Genomic DNA, 17,030 nt, shown 5'->3' on the forward strand with positions numbered 1-17,030 from the left:
AAGAAGCCCAGAAGTCAGGAGGAGGCATATATGAGTCTGGTGAGGACTGTGGTCTCCAGATGCAAACAGGAGGCCAGAGAAGAAAGGGGTTAGAATGGTTTGGGGCACTCAGGAAGGCTTCCTGGAGGAGGGATGTTAACTGGGTCTTGAAAGGTTGGTTGGACTGGATCTGATAGGACTCTGCTGACTAGATCAGCAGAGAGAAGGGGCAGGAAGAGCACTGTGAGTGAAGCAAGGTTTGGGGGAGGAGGGTCTGTGTAGGGCAGGGGGCAGAATGAGCAAGATTCCTTAGGGTTTCAGAGCCATGGCTCAGAGAGTCTAGCATAGGATGGGGGGTAGGGCCTGGAAAGCTCCATGGGGTGGCCCATTGCTGGGTAGGGGCTAGAAGGAAGGGGAGGAAGAAGGACAGGCAGGGCAGGGCTGGCCACACATGCAGGCCCCTTGACTTACAACATTTCTGCAGCTCTACCTGAGAGCAGGAGGTGGTTGTGTGGACTCAGGACTCCAGTGACCCCATGCTCTCCTGGCTCTTCTTTCACTAGGGCAGTGGTTCCCAGCCTGGCTGGCCTGTGGAATGCCTGTGCAAAGAGCAGGTTGTCTGTGCAAATGGGGGACTTGAAAAACTGCTGCTGCCTGGGTCCCAGCCCAGGCAGGCAGCCAGGATGAGTGGACAATGAGGTGGCAGTTGTAGCCACCAGTGGGATCGGTAGGTCCCAAACTTTGGGTCAGCACTATTGAGCCCTGGGAACCTCCTCCCCTGGGGCAGTTAGGACTCTTTGGTGCCTTGGAGAACCAAGGGTAGGAAGGCAGCTGGGACAGCAGGGCCTGGAGCTGAGACCTGGAAGGCCTAGGCCACACCCAATGCTCACACCCTACTCACACATCAGCCTGGGGCTTTCTCCACACAGCCTGGATCCCTGTGTTGTCATCCACATGCAAGCTTACAAGTTGACATCTTAGTGGCTAAGTGCCACACACAGGCTGATTCAGCTTTCTCTCAGGCCCCCTTTCCAGTTCTGGGAAAGAGAATCTGTTTGCTAGCTTGGGTCAAGGATCTACCTCAACAAGCGGTGTAGAGTGCCCTGGAAGAAATATGGCTACAGGGGCCAGGCCTATAGACTGGGTGGCTCTAGCCCACAATCAGCACCTCTTCGTGCCGGGCCCTTTGCTGGGCACTGGAGATGTGGAAATGAGCACACTCTAACAGCCTTCTCAGGAAATATTTGAACTGGGTCTTGAAGAATGAGTAGGAGTTTGCCAAGCTGTGACATGGGGTTGGGGGGTAGGGTGTAATGGGCAAGGCTGGGGAGTCTGTGTCTGAGGCTAGAACTCTACAGAAAGAGCCAAAACCCTACAGAAAGAGAAGAAAGCTCTGACTCTCTCATTTTTGTGTGAACAGAGAGGGAGATTGCCAAGGCGGGCACTGAGCTACAGTGTTGTCTGGATTTGATGGGTATCACTCTTCCTCATCTTGCTACTGCCACCCACTTCTCCCATGGTTGGGCCACAGCTGACAGCAGAGAGTTTTGTTTTGTTTTGTTTTGTTGAAAAACAGGGAACATTGCTGCCGTACACACAGCAGAGGTTCGGTTAGGAGGGGAAAAGGAAGAGGGGCGATCAGGCAGCAGCCCCTCAGCCTAAACACGCCTACCTGCCTCTCCTGTAAGTGCCTGACAGGCCAGCACAGGAGCAAGAGGGACATGGGATATGACTACCATGAATAGTTTATAAAAGCAGGGGGACTCGCGAATGTTCCACATGACAATAGCTGGAGGGAGAGGACTTGTGGTGCACATGGGTGTGAAATACCTGCAAAGTAGGTATTCTGAGGACGTGTGTCTGTGGGGAGATCTTTTCATGAGCAGCTGAGAAGGGCCTTGGGCCTGGAACACTTCCATACAAGAGATAAAGAGCCCACACAGCCCTGCTGGGCTTATTGGCTCTGTGGGAATATCTTCCCCTGTTCCAGGCTCCTTGTGTGCTCCTTTGTTCTGCTTAGTCTGTGCATCAGTGGCCTTCAGGCAACATTGTTCTTTCTCTGTGGAGGTGGGGCTGGGTTCCTCCTGCTGGGGCACAAGAGGGGTGTACCTAGGCATGCCCTGGGGCAGCTGTACCCATGCTCAGAGGCACCCACTGCCATGTGGGACCAATGCCCACAGCTGAACCTGATCTTGCTGTGCCTCTCTCTATGTGGGTAAAGCGGTGTTCCATTCAGTATTTGACTGTATCGCTGTCCTTGGTGATGCCAGCACCACATTGCAGTGGGCAGAGGCGTTCATACTTCTGTTCCTGGTGGGTGGCGTTGTGGGGATCTTTGCGATCCTCCATGTAGTTGGAGTCGTCCCCTGGCATATTGTTTACTGGTGTGTGGTGTTCTGCTCAGCAGTCATTCAGTTAAGCATGTGGGTGCTAGTGCCAGGAAGACCGGGGACTGGAGTACCACTCATTCCAGTTTGCCTGTGGCTTTCCTGGCTTGCACCTAAATCCCGTGCCCTGGGCATACCAGTGGGGTTGGTCATCTAGCCCTCAGCTCACTAGCAGTGTGAACCTGATCAAGTTACCTAACCTCTCTGTGCCTCAGGTTCCTCCTCTGTAAAATGGGTAGAAAAATAATCCCTACTTTATAGAGTTTTTGTGAGGATTAAATGAGAAAGTTCATATAAAGGATACAGCTCAGTGACTGGCACAGAGATATGTTCAACAAGCCTTAACCATTAATAACAGTATTATGTTAGATATATATATCAGTATTACATACAGTGTTTTTCTGTATAGTCCCAAGGGGTGACACTGGACCGATTTGCTCAGCAGAAGGAAAAGTTGCCTCACAGATCAGGGGACAGTGTATTTTCAAGGTGTTCAGATACAAGCTGATGGTGGGCCTACTTTGTGAAGTGGAAAACAGAACCAGCTTCCTCCTGGGCCTGAAATTTCTTAGCCCTCTGATATATTCATCTCACTCTCTCCCGTTCTTCTCTGAGGAGGGGAGCTAGCTTGTCAGAGACAGCTGTCCCTTTTCTTCTAGTCAGAAATTCCTGTCATGGGAGACCACTTAGAGCTACTTGAATAAAGACAGGGAGAAACTCCACTGTCTCCAATGATTCACATTATGCTAAAGACAGAAGCAAACAGAAATGGCTAATGGGGCTGCCTCCTCTCCTTGGAGAGGAGCTCCCACCCCTGGCTGGACCTCTGTTAGCAACTGGCTGCTTCCTTACAACCCTGCCTGGGGCTCTGCTGTGTGTGTGTGTGTGAGAGAAAGAGAGAGAGAGAGAGAGAGAGGAGAGAGTGAGGAAGGGAGGGAGGGAGATATCTGCAAGGGTCTCATGTGATATGTGCAAAGTCCCAGACGTTTTCCCTCCCCCACATTGTTCTTTCCTGTCATTGCCCAGTCTCACACCCTCACACACACCCGCAGCCCCCACCCAAGTCCTCTCAGGCTTAGTAGATTAGTGAAGACAATGCTGAAGCATACAATAGGGCCCTTTGATGACTTGTCACTAGAAAGCTCTTTAACTCAGCCACCTGAGTTGGGGCTCCAGGCATGTGACAGAGATCGGGGAGGGGTGCCAGGGACCCTGGGGCAGCTGCTTGGGTGGGGAGCAGAGGCATACAGAGCAATAGGGTCGGGAGGCCTAGATTACAAGGGCATTTAGATCAAGTGAACCTAACAGTGGTCATTGATTTTCATTGTTTGTGGTTTATCTCTTAGTAGAATTTTGCTGTGGCTAACCTGCCGCAGAAACAAGACCTGAGAGGTGAGATGCCAAACAATAAAATTGCTGGCTATAGGGACCATCACGGGAAAACCTCCCCCCGAGGATGTGGGCCCCTTAGAGAGGGAACATCATGTGGTGACACTGTATGTACTGGGATAGAATGGAGTGGACAGCCTGTGTTCCTAAATCTTGTTACCCTGGCACTGGACTTCTGTTGGGGCTGAGGAGCTGGCAGGGAAAGAGGCAAGAGCTACACAGGGGGAGGAGAGGATGAGGAGGGAAGAGGGGCTGGGTCTCCAGGCTTGTCTCTGCCTGACTCCATTTCATCTCCCACACAACAACCACTGTCTGTAGCCAGGCCAGGCAGGGGCCGCAGAGGCCCAGATGCTGATGTGGATCCTGTCTCCAACTGTGTGTGTGTGTGTGTGTGTGTGTGTGTGTGTGTGTGTGTGTGTGTGTGTGTGTGTGTGTGTGTGTGTGTGTGTGTGTGTGTGTGTGTGTGTGTGTGCGCGCGCGCGCACGCGCGCGTGCTTGGTCCCCTGCCGCATGGGCTACTGGGCGCACAGAACCAACTAAATGCCAGTCCCTGGCCTCGGGTACAGTGAAGTGTAAGTCTGTGAGAGTGTGAGAAGATGGGTTAGTGAAGACATTGTAGGGGACTAGAGGTGAGCAGAGGTGGCCAAAACCAGAACCCTGGGGTGGATTCATTAGCTCCTGTAAGGATAAAGGTAGAGGGAGACAAGAAAGAGCCAGTGCTCAGGCAGCCTGCAGGGAGATGAGGCCCTCTGGCCAGATGACAGTGATGACTAGGCTGGCAGAATTACCCTGGCAGCAAAGGCATGTGACTAAGAGACCAGAGAAAACCATGTGGCTCTGGAGTCAGACCTGGTTCTCCCAGTAGTAGCTGTGTGACCTTAGACAAGATATGAAAACTCTGTGGGCCTCAGCTGTGATATCTCTCTCATGCTAGATGTGAGTGTTAAATGGGTTAACATATACAAATCACTTAGAACACAGACTGTTCTGGCACAGAATAAGTGTCTGACACAGAGTAAGAACACTATAAATGCTAGCAGTTAGTGTTTTCTGAGGAAGAAAGCCACATGATGTTGAAAGAACTGGTTTCTCCTAGAACATCCCCATGAGATATGTGGGAATTGGTCCCCACAATGAAGGCATCAAATGGTACCATGTGAGTATGTGAATTAGTTAAAGTTAAGAGAGTATGTGTAACACTGGCATAAGTGTATGTAGTTGCTGAGGTCCGTCAATATGTAAATTAACAAACCGTTGAATCAACAGATCCTTTCACTCTTGAGTCCTTTAAATTAAAATCCTGCTTCCTCATTTTCATCCTTCAAAGGAAGCTGGGTTCGCCCATCCCCTGTCCTGCCCTGCCCTGCTGGGGCAGGGGGAGCAGATGAGAGCCAACACCTCTGGCTGGCGTCTCACTGCTTTCAGGAAATCATGGCTTCTCCCTTCCTGCTGTGAGAGGACGTTCCAGTCTTCAGCCTTGGTTCCCAAGGCCAGTTTTGACTCTAAGACTGTGGGGAAGTTGAAGTGCCCAGCCCTGGAATAACAATCTTGGACCAGTCATCTGAATGCACTTAACCTCTGTGGGCCTCACGTTTCCCTAATCTACAATCTGGGGAGGACTGAGAGAATACTTTTATATGTTTCTCTCTTCCTGGGAGGATACTGTTTAGGAAAAAAGTAAGACCAATTAAGGTTTTACCGTGCCTCTGCTCACTGATGCAACTATGTCCCAAATTCAAACTCCCTGCTATAAAAGACCTGGGCATGAAGCTCCCCTATTGGGCCAATCAGGGTTAAAGGTCATGTGATCCAAACTTAGCCAACTTAACCTATGAGGAACCACACACTCTGGTGATGAAGGGAAATTTGAGGCAACCAGCAGGTCCAGCATATTATGAACATTCTTAACTTAATTTTATGAATAGGTAATCTATTTACATACATTTACATTGCTCCATGTTTTAAGGATATAGTGGAAGTGCTCTCTTTACTCTTGAACGCCACCCTTTCTCCTCCTAGGAAGTAAGCAATGTTACCATTCTCTAATGTACCCTGCCAGAAATACTCCATATGAAGAAATACCTATGTGGATTCTTTCTCCCCATCCTTTACTTTTTTCAAAAGGGGATCTTCCCATATGGACACCTAAAGAACACCCTTATTTGTTTTTATGGCTCTGCTATATGATGTACCAAACGTACTTGCCCGTTTTGGCATTACCGAGCATTTGTTTTCAGTCTTTCCCAGAGCTGCAATGAGGAGCCTTGTAAGTAAGCACACAGTTACTGAAGTTCCCCCTGCTCCTTGTACATATCCCTCAGGAATTCTTAACCAGGGGTCTGGGACCCCTTAGAAGTCAGCCGATAAAGAATTCAGGGAGATAAACTCAAGGGCCCTGGAAAGTTGGAAGGGGAAAAAAATTCCATCTTATTTATACTAGCCTGTAATGAACTCTTAACATTTCCTTACATTATGGATGCAGGCAACAAACTCACAGTAGTTAGTAGTAATTCTCTCATATGATTGAAATATTTTGAAATACATTTTCATTTACATTCGAATTCATTTATATTAAACACTACTTTGTCATCATGGTAGTAAAGGAAAACTGATTCTCTACTCACAACACTTCTGACATCAAATGTGTGGGTTTCCACCCCACATCAACTGATTTTCTAACTTTCTGGACAGCAACTGGGAGTCCTATCATTGAATTCAAGTCAGACTCTAACTACCCAGAGCAGTTAGCATCAGACTTCCCAACTCTGAGGACTCAGCTGCAGAAGGCTACCCTCACTTCAGGGTCCCCAGGGTCCCTGCACTTCTGTCCAACTTGGCCACAGAGTTTGGGATTCCCACACCCACCTCAGTTTTGATAGTTTGTTAGACAAAACTTGGAAATAACAACTCAAAAATTATTGGCTGACCAAACCTGGAAACATTTACTTATGTTCAGCAGTTCATTATAAAGAATATTATAAAGAACAGCCAGATGAAAAATCACACTGGGCAAGGTCTGGCAGGTTCTGAGCTCAGGAGCTTCTGTCCCTGTGGAGTTGGGGTATCATCCCCCACCCCAGCATGTGGATGCATTCCTCAGCCTGAGAATTCTCCAAACCACATAGTTTAGGGGTTTTTACGGAGGCTTCATTGCATAGTTTTGATCAACCATCAACTCTTTCTCCAGTCCCTCTCCCCTCTTCGGAGGATGGGGGTGGACTGAAAGTTCCAAGCTTCTAATCATGGCTTGGGGTGACCAGCTCCCATTCTGGAGCCCACCAAGAGTTGCCTCATTAGAATAAAAGGAGCTCCAGTCACCCAGGAAATTCTGAGGAATTTAGGAGCTCTGTTTAAGAGGCTCCTATCATCTCCATCCCTCAGGAAATTACAAGGGTTTTAGGAGCTCCATGTCAGGAACTGGAGGCAGAAACAAAATACATGTTTTTTATTATGTCACAGATAAGTAGTTCTTAGATTTTTCTATTAAATCTGGTTATGTTATACATTATAAAGCAGCATCATTATATCACACATTTGGCTTTCTAAAAAATATTTTGATATTTGTATTTCCATATAATTGCTTTGTAAATTTATATTATTTTATCATGGCAAACTATACATAACATAAAATTTACCACTTTAACCATTTTAAGTGCACAGTTCGGTGGCATTAAATACATTCACAATGCTGTGCACCCATCACCACAGTCTCCAGAGCTTTTTCATCACCCCAAACTGAAACTCTGTACCCACTAATCAATAACTCCCCATTACTCTCTCTCATCACCCTGCTACTTTCTGTCATTATGAATTTGACTACTCTAGATACCTCAGATAAGGAGAATTATACAATATTTGCCCTTTTGTGTCTGGTGTCTGGCTTATTTCACTTAGCATGATATCTTAAAGGTTCATTCATGATGTTGTATGTATCAGAATTTCATGTCTTCTTAAGGTTGAATAACAATCCACTATATGTACATACCACATTTTGTTTATCATTCATCTGCTGATGGACATTTGAGCTGTTTCCACCTTTTGACTATTATGAATAAAGCTATTAACATGGGTGTACAAATATCTATTTGAGTCCCTTTTATTAGTTTTGAGTATATGCCCAGGAGTGGAAATGTTGGATCACAAGGTAATTCTATGTTTACTTTTTTGAGGAATATGTATTCATTTTTGTGAAATAAAACATTTTTCTGAGATGAGAAGCATACCAGACTCCCCTTACACATACTTTATTTTGCATGCCTGTCTTGGCCACTAGATGGGGAACTTCTCGACAAGAGCTGCCCGGCTCCTTGGGTCCCTTCAGAGACTCCCAGAGGTGTACTAAAAACATTCAGCTCCAAGTGGGTGCCATGCGTGTCCTGCACTGGGTGAGATGCAGGCAATACAAAGGTGCAGGACGCACTCCAGCTGAACTCAGCCTAGCGGGAGAGTTAGGCCTGAGGAAGACTGATCAAAGACGCCCCAACTCCTGTCTGTGCCGCTTCCTAGATGTATGACCTGGGGCAAGGAAACCCTTCTTGGCCCCAGCTTCCTCATCCATAAAATGATCTACATCATCGGATCAATTTCCATCACGAACATATGGCTTGGCCTTTAGTACAGTGCCTGGCACATGGTAGGTACTCAACAATTTTGTCTTTGTTACCTGCGGTGAGCAACTCTGGCCGGTTTCTGGGGAGCAGTTGGGCGGCCCTCACTTGCCCGGGAGTCCATTCCAGGTTGCCGCGAGAATGCACAGGGAGAGCCCGAAGCCTGCCCCTCTGGCAGGCGCCGCGTGCCCGCCTGTCGGGACTATCCTGCATCTCCGACCGCGAGTCCGCTCTGTGCAGCCCCGGGAAGCTGGGCGGTCCGGGAGCACCGCGCGGTACGAGGCCGCAGCGGTTGGCCCTCCGAGCCGGCTGGGGGCGCTAGTCCTGATCTGGCCAGGAGGGCGCTCCGGCCGGGCTCCTCTCGGCTGCAGCGCACGGCCATCCGGCAGTCCGCGGGGTGGAGACGCGGGGACAGTGGCCGTGGCTTCTTATCGCCGGAGCCAAAGCGCGCAGGCCCGTCCCGGCGGTCGGGGGGCGGGCGGGACGGGGGCGCCATGTGGTTTATGTACGTGCTGAGTTGGCTGTCGCTCTTCATCCAGGTGGCCTTCATCACGCTGGCCGTCGGTGAGCGTTTGGACCCCGGTCCGCGCGGGCTCCCGTCCCGGCTCTGTGCCGGCCGGTGGTCGCGTCACGAGGGCGCCTCCCCGCTGTTCCTGGCCTTCGCGCCCCCCTGCCCTACCCTCCTGCCGACCCCAGGAGCCTAGCCTGACCGGGTCACTCCAGGTGTCACAACATCCATCCCGGCAATGCCCAGCAGAGGTTGACTCAAGTGCCCCTTGCCGGCGCTCCCACAACCGCTGCCGCACCCGCCCTCGCGGGCAGACCGCACCAAACTTTTCCCCATCTTCCGCCGCCCTTTGGCCTTCAGCCCTTTGTACTTCCTACTCTTTTAGACACTCTTCTGCCTAGTTCCTACTATTAATCTCAGCTGAGATCTCACCTCCTCAGGGAAGCCCTCCTTATGGGGTTTGATGGTCCAGCAGTGTCTTGTACTTCCCCTTAGGCAACACTTGTCACAGTGGGATCGTCCCACTCCCCTCCCTACTGCCCCCATCCTCCCACTCCCAACTCCAGCTGGATCAGGAAAGGAACCTGGTCTGCCTTGTACAGTATTCTCAGCACTCAGCTTAGCATCTGCATACTAAGTGCCCAACAGATACTGAATGAGTGAAAGAAATTCCCTTTTGTGCAGCAGAGGTTAGCATTGTGCAGAGAGGCATCAAGTACAGATTCCGTTCACTTTGATGAAGTCGCTCCTCATTTGCCCTGAGTTTACTTTTTCAGACTTGGAAGGGCAACACATGACTTGTTTGGTTTGTTCCTTACCTTCTGGGGTCCAGGAAGGGTTGATGGGGACTCAGCTGCCGAGAGAGGGATGACCAGGATGACAGACGTAATCCTGGCTAATGTTATCCCTGCTTGTCCCCTTTCCCATTCCCACAGCGGCCGGACTCTATTACCTGGCAGAACTGATAGAAGAATACACAGTGGCTACCAGCAGGATCATAAAATACATGATCTGGGTAAGTGGCAGCTCTCCCCAGGATTCCCCCGCACTCTTTTGTCCTGCCTTAAAAAAAGGAGGTGGGGAAAGTTTGGCATGGGTGATGAGACCCTTGACCCCGCAGTTTCCTGAGGGTGCCAATACCTACTCCCTGCGCTCTACCATGTTTCCTGGGTCTGCTTTCCTGGACCAGGTCTTCCCTGGCCCTCCCCAAGTGGCATTGCTTCTCTGCAGGTCCCCTTCTCAGTGCCTCAGGGTGAGAGCCAAGTGCACTTTCTCTGTTGACGGAACCATGGCTTTGCCTTTGCTTGGCTGTTTTCCACTGTTTCTAGTCCCTTGCTCTTTTTCCAGCATTTAGAACTCAGGGGAACGTTATGGAAAATTTTAACAGCTTGTTCATTGCCCTCTTTCCAAATGGATTAAGGGACTTGTCCTAAGAGGGAAATTCCCTGGCCCAGGTCCTGCCTTCCCCAGGTCTCATGGAAAGCTTCTCTTCCTGGAGACACAATCCTTGACATTGACGTCAAAGGCACAGGAGTGACTGCTGGTGGATAGATTTCTGCCATATGCAGGAAAGGCTGGGGGTTGGGCTGGACATTTGGACAAGAGGAACCCAGATTCCCTCAAGTCACCTGATGTCAGCCACCACCACCATGCTGTGCATGGACTGGGGTAGGAAGTTAGTGGTAGAGACAAGACCATAACTCTCAATTCTGGATTCAGAGGCCTGGCTTGTAGGTGTTGGCACAGGAATTAGACCTACATTCAACCAACTGCCATTTGTTAAGCGCCGACACTATAAGTCCTTCAGAACAGTGTTTTCAGACTGCAGATATGATTCATTAATGGGTTGTCTAATCAATTCAGTAGGTCATGGTCAGCATTTAAAAACTAGAAATAGAAAAGATTAGAATTGAAATTTGAACTTTGATCATATATAGGTATGTGTTTGTCCTTAGTGGGTTGCTGTCAAAAAAACTTTGAGAATGGCATTAAAAGATGCTAACCTCTGGGAGCTGAGAGCTGAGCTCTAAGGGTTGTCAGACGCGTGACTGTGAAACAAGGAGAGATTGAAGCATGAACCTAGTTCATGGTGGGCTGGGGGTTAGGGAATCCAGGAAGGCTGACTGGAAGAGGCTCCCAGCACTGTGCCTCTGGTTATTTCAGTTCTCCACAGCTGTGCTGATTGGCCTCTACATTTTTGAGCACTTCCCTTCCTTCATGATTGGCGTGGGCCTCTTCACCAACCTCGTCTACTTTGGCCTCCTCCAGACCTTCCCTTTCATCATGCTGACCTCGCCTAACTTCATCTTGTCATGCGGTGAGAGGGGGCAGAGTTGGGGAGGCAGCTGAGGCAGGTTAGATGTGCTCAGCTCAGTCTGCGGCACCGAAGGGAATGTAGAGAAAAGAGACAAACCACTGAGGTCCTCCAGGAGGCTGATAGGGAAGATGGAGTTCTCACATGTGAGGAGTCTACAGCCTACTTTGGCTCTAGTGACTAGAAGCTGGGGGTGGGGGTGGGGTGGGGGGCATGGGACACTCAGAAGGGGGGGCTTTGCCAGGGAGGTAAGTTTGTGGACAGGTTTGAAAGGGAGAAGAGGTATGTTGGCTGAGTAGTTATAGCCCCCGGGAAATCACTTGGCCAGGAAAAGCCTGAAGCCCTACCCTGGCAGGCAGGCAGCACCCCATCCGGTCCTCTGGCCTATAGTCATGATTAAGATGCGCCTCCTGCGCTCTGGGTCCCCCTGCAGACAGCTGCCTTGAGAGCCCTGGCTTTCCTGCCTTGGCCCTGCCACTACTGTCTCCCCACTGGGGAGTCATTTCCCCCCTCTGGCCTTAGCTGCTTTATCTGTTCAGATATGATGTTTGGGAGACTCAGTGGGGGGTGGTATGGGGAGTTCTTCCCTGGAGACCGGGCCCCTTCTGATCTTCCGGGGAAGCTCCCCGGCTCCGCAAAGTAGCAGTCTCTCCTTGCTTTCCTTTCTCACTCCAGTGACATGCCCTTTAGATGCCTGAGAGTCTTTCTGAAGATCTGTGGGCCTCAGGCACCATCTGTCTTCTGGAATCCCCTAGTCCTAGTGTGTGGCTGGGCATGGCAGAGCTGCGGTTTCTGCCTCAGAAGGGGAGAGATGAGAGAGGAGAAAAGGGGGCTAAGACGCGGCAGTTGGCTGAGAGGTGTATGTGAGGGGTGTGCCATTTGAGGGGGTGTTTTGTCGTGGGCCTGCCCATCAGCTCACCAGGGGAACAGGCAGAGATGCCTGTCTCTGAACAGCCTCTCCCCAGGAGTTGCTCTCTTTCTCCTGTGAATTTGGCTGCACACTAAGGAGGTGTGTATGGGTCCAGAACATACCAGTTCAGACCAGTGAGCCCTATGCCAGGGTGGATGAGGAAGGACCCCCCACCCAGAATTTTGAAGAAACCTAAGATTGCACCCCAAAGCAGCTAGCAAACCATGTTCTTTTATTCTTGAGGAGTGAGAGCCTTGTTATTTGAAGAGGGCTTCTCCTTGCTGCCCCATTTGGAGAGAAATCTCTTGGGCGTCTGTGATGTACACACCCAGCGCCCAGGGGAGAGCTTTTTGCAGGATTCACATCCACTAAAAACCAGGTTAATTGGCATGGTGCTTTGGATTATGTAACACTGAACTCTCATTTTTATAACATTCAAAGAGTGTTTTACCTGCCTTCTAATTTTATGCATGAATGCCCTCTGCAGTGGGCAGGTGGGAGTTTTTTCTCCCATTTTAACAGGTGGAAAGCTGAGCTCTAGAGAGTAGTGTACTTGGCCCAAAGCTGCACTCTGAGCTGGGTGTAGTCAGGACAAAGACCCAGAGTCCCCAGCTCCCAGGGGCCCTTTGAATGTTAAAAGTCCAGCTTTATGTTATTCCTCCAAACTGACTCTTCATTCCCTCAACAGGGCTAGTGGTGGTGAATCATTACCTAGCATTTCAGTTTTTTGCAGAGGAATATTATCCTTTCTCAGAGGTAAGAAGCATTCAGTACCTCAAACTACTGACAGGGACGGAGGGAATAAAGGGGACTTGCATGACTTACTTTGTGAACTGAGCTAATATTTGAAACAGTGTATTCAGGGATAACACATTTTTTAAGAAAACATAGTGTAGATGATTTTAGAAAGCAGTGTAGGTGAACAGGGATCCCTTTGGCTGAGGTGAGGAGGGTCCTGCTCTCCCTTGATGGGTCCTTTGGGTCTCCCAGGATCCTAGCCTACACCCCAAGGTCGGGAAGGGGCAGGGGGCCTTATCTGACGCAGACCTCATGCAGCCCTGAGCCCCAGCTCCCCACAATGGCCTGCCAAGGCTTTTTCCTCTCAATATTTCTCCACACACTGCTGCCCTAGTTTGGACCTCCCAGAAAGAGCAAGGCACTTCTTTGAGGAACATGAGTCAGTCACGGTTTTGCCCTTCAGTTCAGAGGAGTTGCTTGTCCTCGGGACCAAGATTTGAGGATTTGGCCACACTTGGTCAGCTTCAGCCTCCACCTTTCCTTGATGAAGTAGCTCCATGCCTGGGATGTCCTGTCTCTGCTTCCCAGGCCCTGGCCTCCTTCAGAGATTGGGTGTGGGGCCTTCTGCACACTCTTGACTACCTCTCTTAATATACCTGGTGACCATGCCTGGGCACCCTCTTCTCAGTGTCTCTTGTTGCCAGGTCCTGGCCTACTTCACTTTCTGTCTGTGGATAATCCCATTTGCATTCTTTGTGTCACTGTCGGCTGGGGAGAATGTCCTGCCCTCCACCATGCAGCCAGGAGGTGAGAAGGGGTTTGTAAACGCTCAAGGTGGGAGGACTCCAGGAAAGCCTGAGTCGGCTGGGGGAGCTGGAGAACAGCCCTGTGATGGAGACCCTTGGGCTCTGGGTGGGGAGAGCTGTGTTCCTATTCAGACACACACCAATCTCCCTGCCTATGTCTCCACAGATGACGTGGTCTCCAATTACTTCACCAAAGGCAAGCGGGGCAAACGCTTAGGGATCCTGGTTGTCTTCTCCTTCATCAAAGAGGCCATACTACCCAGTCGTCAGAAGATATACTGACCCCCCTTGGGAGGGCATGTGGGGACAAGATTGGGAGAGTCAAGCCCCTGGGCCTCTGCACTGGGCGGGGGCCATGAGCCCGGAAGTACCTTTCTCAGCCCAGCCCTCCTTCCGTTGATTCTCCCTGAAGCCCCCACCCCCACCCTCCTCAGGGGGCTCAGCTTGGCTCAGATCTGACATTGCTAGAGGCTGTGACTCCAGAGGGAACCAGGCATGGTGGCAGAGCCTGCTTAGCCAGGAGGCCATGGTCTGCCTGGTTGGGCAGAAGCTGAGCTCCCTATGGCTCTTCCACCCCCTTCCGTGGTGGGTCAGGAGGTTCTGGCTCAGCCGTGGCAGGCAGGGCAGGGGGGCAGCAGGGCAGGGGCCATGAAGCTGGAGAGCAGACAGTGATAAATTTTCTGGGCAGATGGCCTTGGGGAGGGACCATAGCTTGGCACTTCGAAGAGAAACAGTTTTTGCTGTTGAACTGTAATTTCTGTCCAAGTGCTGATTCCCATTTGAATAAAGATTCTAGGTGGCACTGTTTGCCTTAATACCCTGAGAGTTCATCTTCCTTTCTTCCTGCTGACCTTCTGTTCTGGACTGTCTTTTCTGCTCTAGGGGCTCCTTTTCTGGTTTTGGGTCTTGGCCATTGGGAAAGGCCATTCTTAGGGCCCTTAGTGGGAAGGGGGTAGAGATGAGCAGGGCTGGCCAGGGAATAGGGAGCTGAGGGTGAAAGCAGCCTGCCTTAGGTCTCTCCCTTTTCTTCCATGTCTTCTTTCCCCACGGCTTCATGATTGTCAAGCTGGAGGCAGAGAGGGGACAGTTTTTCAGAAAAACATCTACAGTATCTATTCATAAGTCTTTCCTGTTGCAGTTGGGGACCGTGAAAATGAGAAACCAAGTCAGAATGACGTTTTAAGCAGAGGGCTTAGACTTTCTCAGGAGACTGAGTGCCAAGTCAGCACTCCCCTGCGCTTTTACTAAGTTACAGCAAGCAAAAAGACAGGCATCAATTAACGATTATAAGATGAGTTTTTTCATCAAGCTAAACAATTGCAAGCTAATTATTTCTTAAAGTTTCTCTTATGTCTCCTCAAGTCACCTGGCCATGTGAGTCTCATGGTGTGTTCCTTATCTGGGTTTGCGTCTGGAAGGATCAGGAGAACTGTTTGCAGTCCTTGTCACACTGCTCATGACTAGCACCATATTCCAAGAAACAGCACTTATTGTTCTTTTCTCTAAGATCAGTTTCAGCTACAAATCATACTGTTCTTTCTCTTAAATTAGTTTCAGCTATAGATTAAGCTTAAGCAGGAACTAAATTACAGCACTTTCCCTGGGAAAAAGGAGTGGTTTCTGGCTGAATTCTATCTCAGGCTCAAGGAGAAACAAAATAAACACTGACTTCCAGGCATCCTGGGCTACAGCCTATTTTGTAAGAAATGGGACTGATGGGAGAACTGTGTGTCACTCTCAGAGCACACAAGGGCTGGCCCTTCCTTCTGGGTGCTCTTGACCCCTGGGGAGATGACCTTGGTCTTCTAAGAAGGTAGGCTGGATCCCAGGCACAGACCAGCATTTGTTGACCTTGCACTCCAACTATAGTGCCTTGCAAGTACTCAACAGTACATTTTAGAATGAAGTCCCCCACAAGAGCTGTACTTGCCATGTCCTATACCTCAGCGAGGCTGGCAGATGCAAGGATGGACTGCACACATATGGTATCTTCAAGCCACTAGGAGGGCCCTATGCTTGAAAATCTCTCCTCTACATCTGCCTCAAGCCCTACCATAGCACTTTGTTTCCTTGGCTTTAGCATTTCCTGTTCTCTTAAAAATACCAGCCTTCCCCTTTCCCAGGAGTAGCAGTGCATTTTAATCTTGTCTTGGTGGGAATGAGATTGTCTTTTTATCCTAGGCAGACAACAGCAGGCAGGGGAGAGGACACAGGAGGCCGAGGTCATCCTCATGGGCTAGCACTGGCCCTGCCTCCCTTGCTATCCACCTCTTTGTTCCTCCCCCGGTGATGTGGCTTCTCTCCTGGGTGTTCCCAGTGGCCTTGTTATGCTCATTCATTCTGCGGGACCCTCGTCATACCTAACCATCCTGGATCTCTGCAGCATGTGTTAGGGCTGACCACCCCCAGCTTGTGGAATTGTGCTCCCGGGCACTTCGGTTGCTGGGCTTCCTCCTACCTCTCTGGCTGCTCCTTTCAGTTTCCTGTGCAGGCTTCTCCATTGGCCCCATGCACAGTGGGGTTTCTCAGGGTTCCATCATGGGCAAATTGAGCCTTGACCTCCAGCCCCACCATCCCTCCTGGTCTTCTGAACCACACAGTTCTGCTGCCTTTTGGCACACAGACAACTTGAGGCCCACTTGTTGCTGTCCTCTGCAAACCTGCCTTTTTTGGGTTCCTCCTATGGCCCCAAGATCACTCAGGAGCCAGACCAGAAACCTGCTTTCTAGCCCATCATTCTTTTTCTGTCCCCCCACAACCAAGCTCTAAAAACTGTTAAATTTACCTTCTTAACATCTCTTGATTTGAGCCACTCCCACTGTCATCAGCTAGCACCTGGATTATTGTGACAGCCTACTTCTGTTTCTCTACCCCACAGCCAGAGTTGTCCTTCTAAAATGCATAGTTGACCAAGTCCTTCCCTGGCCTGCAGCCAACCTCCCGTTGGCTCCTCACTGCCTCTAGGATCCAGCCCCCTTAGCATGGCTAAGGTGAGACTCATGGGCCTGGTTCCTGCTCATCTCTCTGGCCTCATCACTTGCTACCTTGCACTCTGGGTCCCAGCCGCCTGTATCCAGAGATGCCACTTTGATTTTCTTTTCTTTTGCTCGCCTGGGTACCTTTGTCAGGTCTCAACACAGATTCACTTCATCCAAGTAGCTCTGTCCCCTCTCTCCCCAGCACACCACACAGATTGCTCTGGGCTTACTTGCCTGCTTACTGGTCTATCTCCCCACTAGACTGTAAGCTCCTTGAGGGCAGGGACTGTCCTTCAGTTTTTGTATCAACAGCGCCTGGCTTGGTGCCTGGCAGATAGAAAGCACTTAATAAATATTTGTTGAATGAATGATTTGTAGTGCTGTGTACAGGGGATAGCAGGGCATCCAGAAAAG

The 17,030-nt window shown here is 50.1% G+C and overlaps 1 protein-coding gene across 1 annotated transcript; it reads left to right on the top strand.

Moving 5' to 3' along the window:
• The first annotated feature begins 8,725 nt into the window (after nucleotides 1-8,725).
• On the top strand, nucleotides 8,726-16,984 carry TEX261 (testis expressed 261). Its single transcript, XM_036908318.2, has 6 exons — nucleotides 8,726-8,926; nucleotides 9,806-9,885; nucleotides 11,034-11,187; nucleotides 12,783-12,850; nucleotides 13,537-13,639; nucleotides 13,805-16,984. Exons 1-6 carry the CDS (start codon nucleotides 8,857-8,859, stop codon nucleotides 13,918-13,920), a joined length of 591 nt encoding a protein of 196 aa, XP_036764213.1. The 5' UTR covers nucleotides 8,726-8,856; the 3' UTR covers nucleotides 13,921-16,984.
• Nucleotides 16,985-17,030: the final 46 nt, after the last annotated feature.

This window comes from Manis pentadactyla, chromosome 2 (genome assembly GCF_030020395.1).
Source record: "Manis pentadactyla isolate mManPen7 chromosome 2, mManPen7.hap1, whole genome shotgun sequence".
Taxonomy (NCBI): domain Eukaryota; kingdom Metazoa; phylum Chordata; class Mammalia; order Pholidota; family Manidae; genus Manis; species Manis pentadactyla.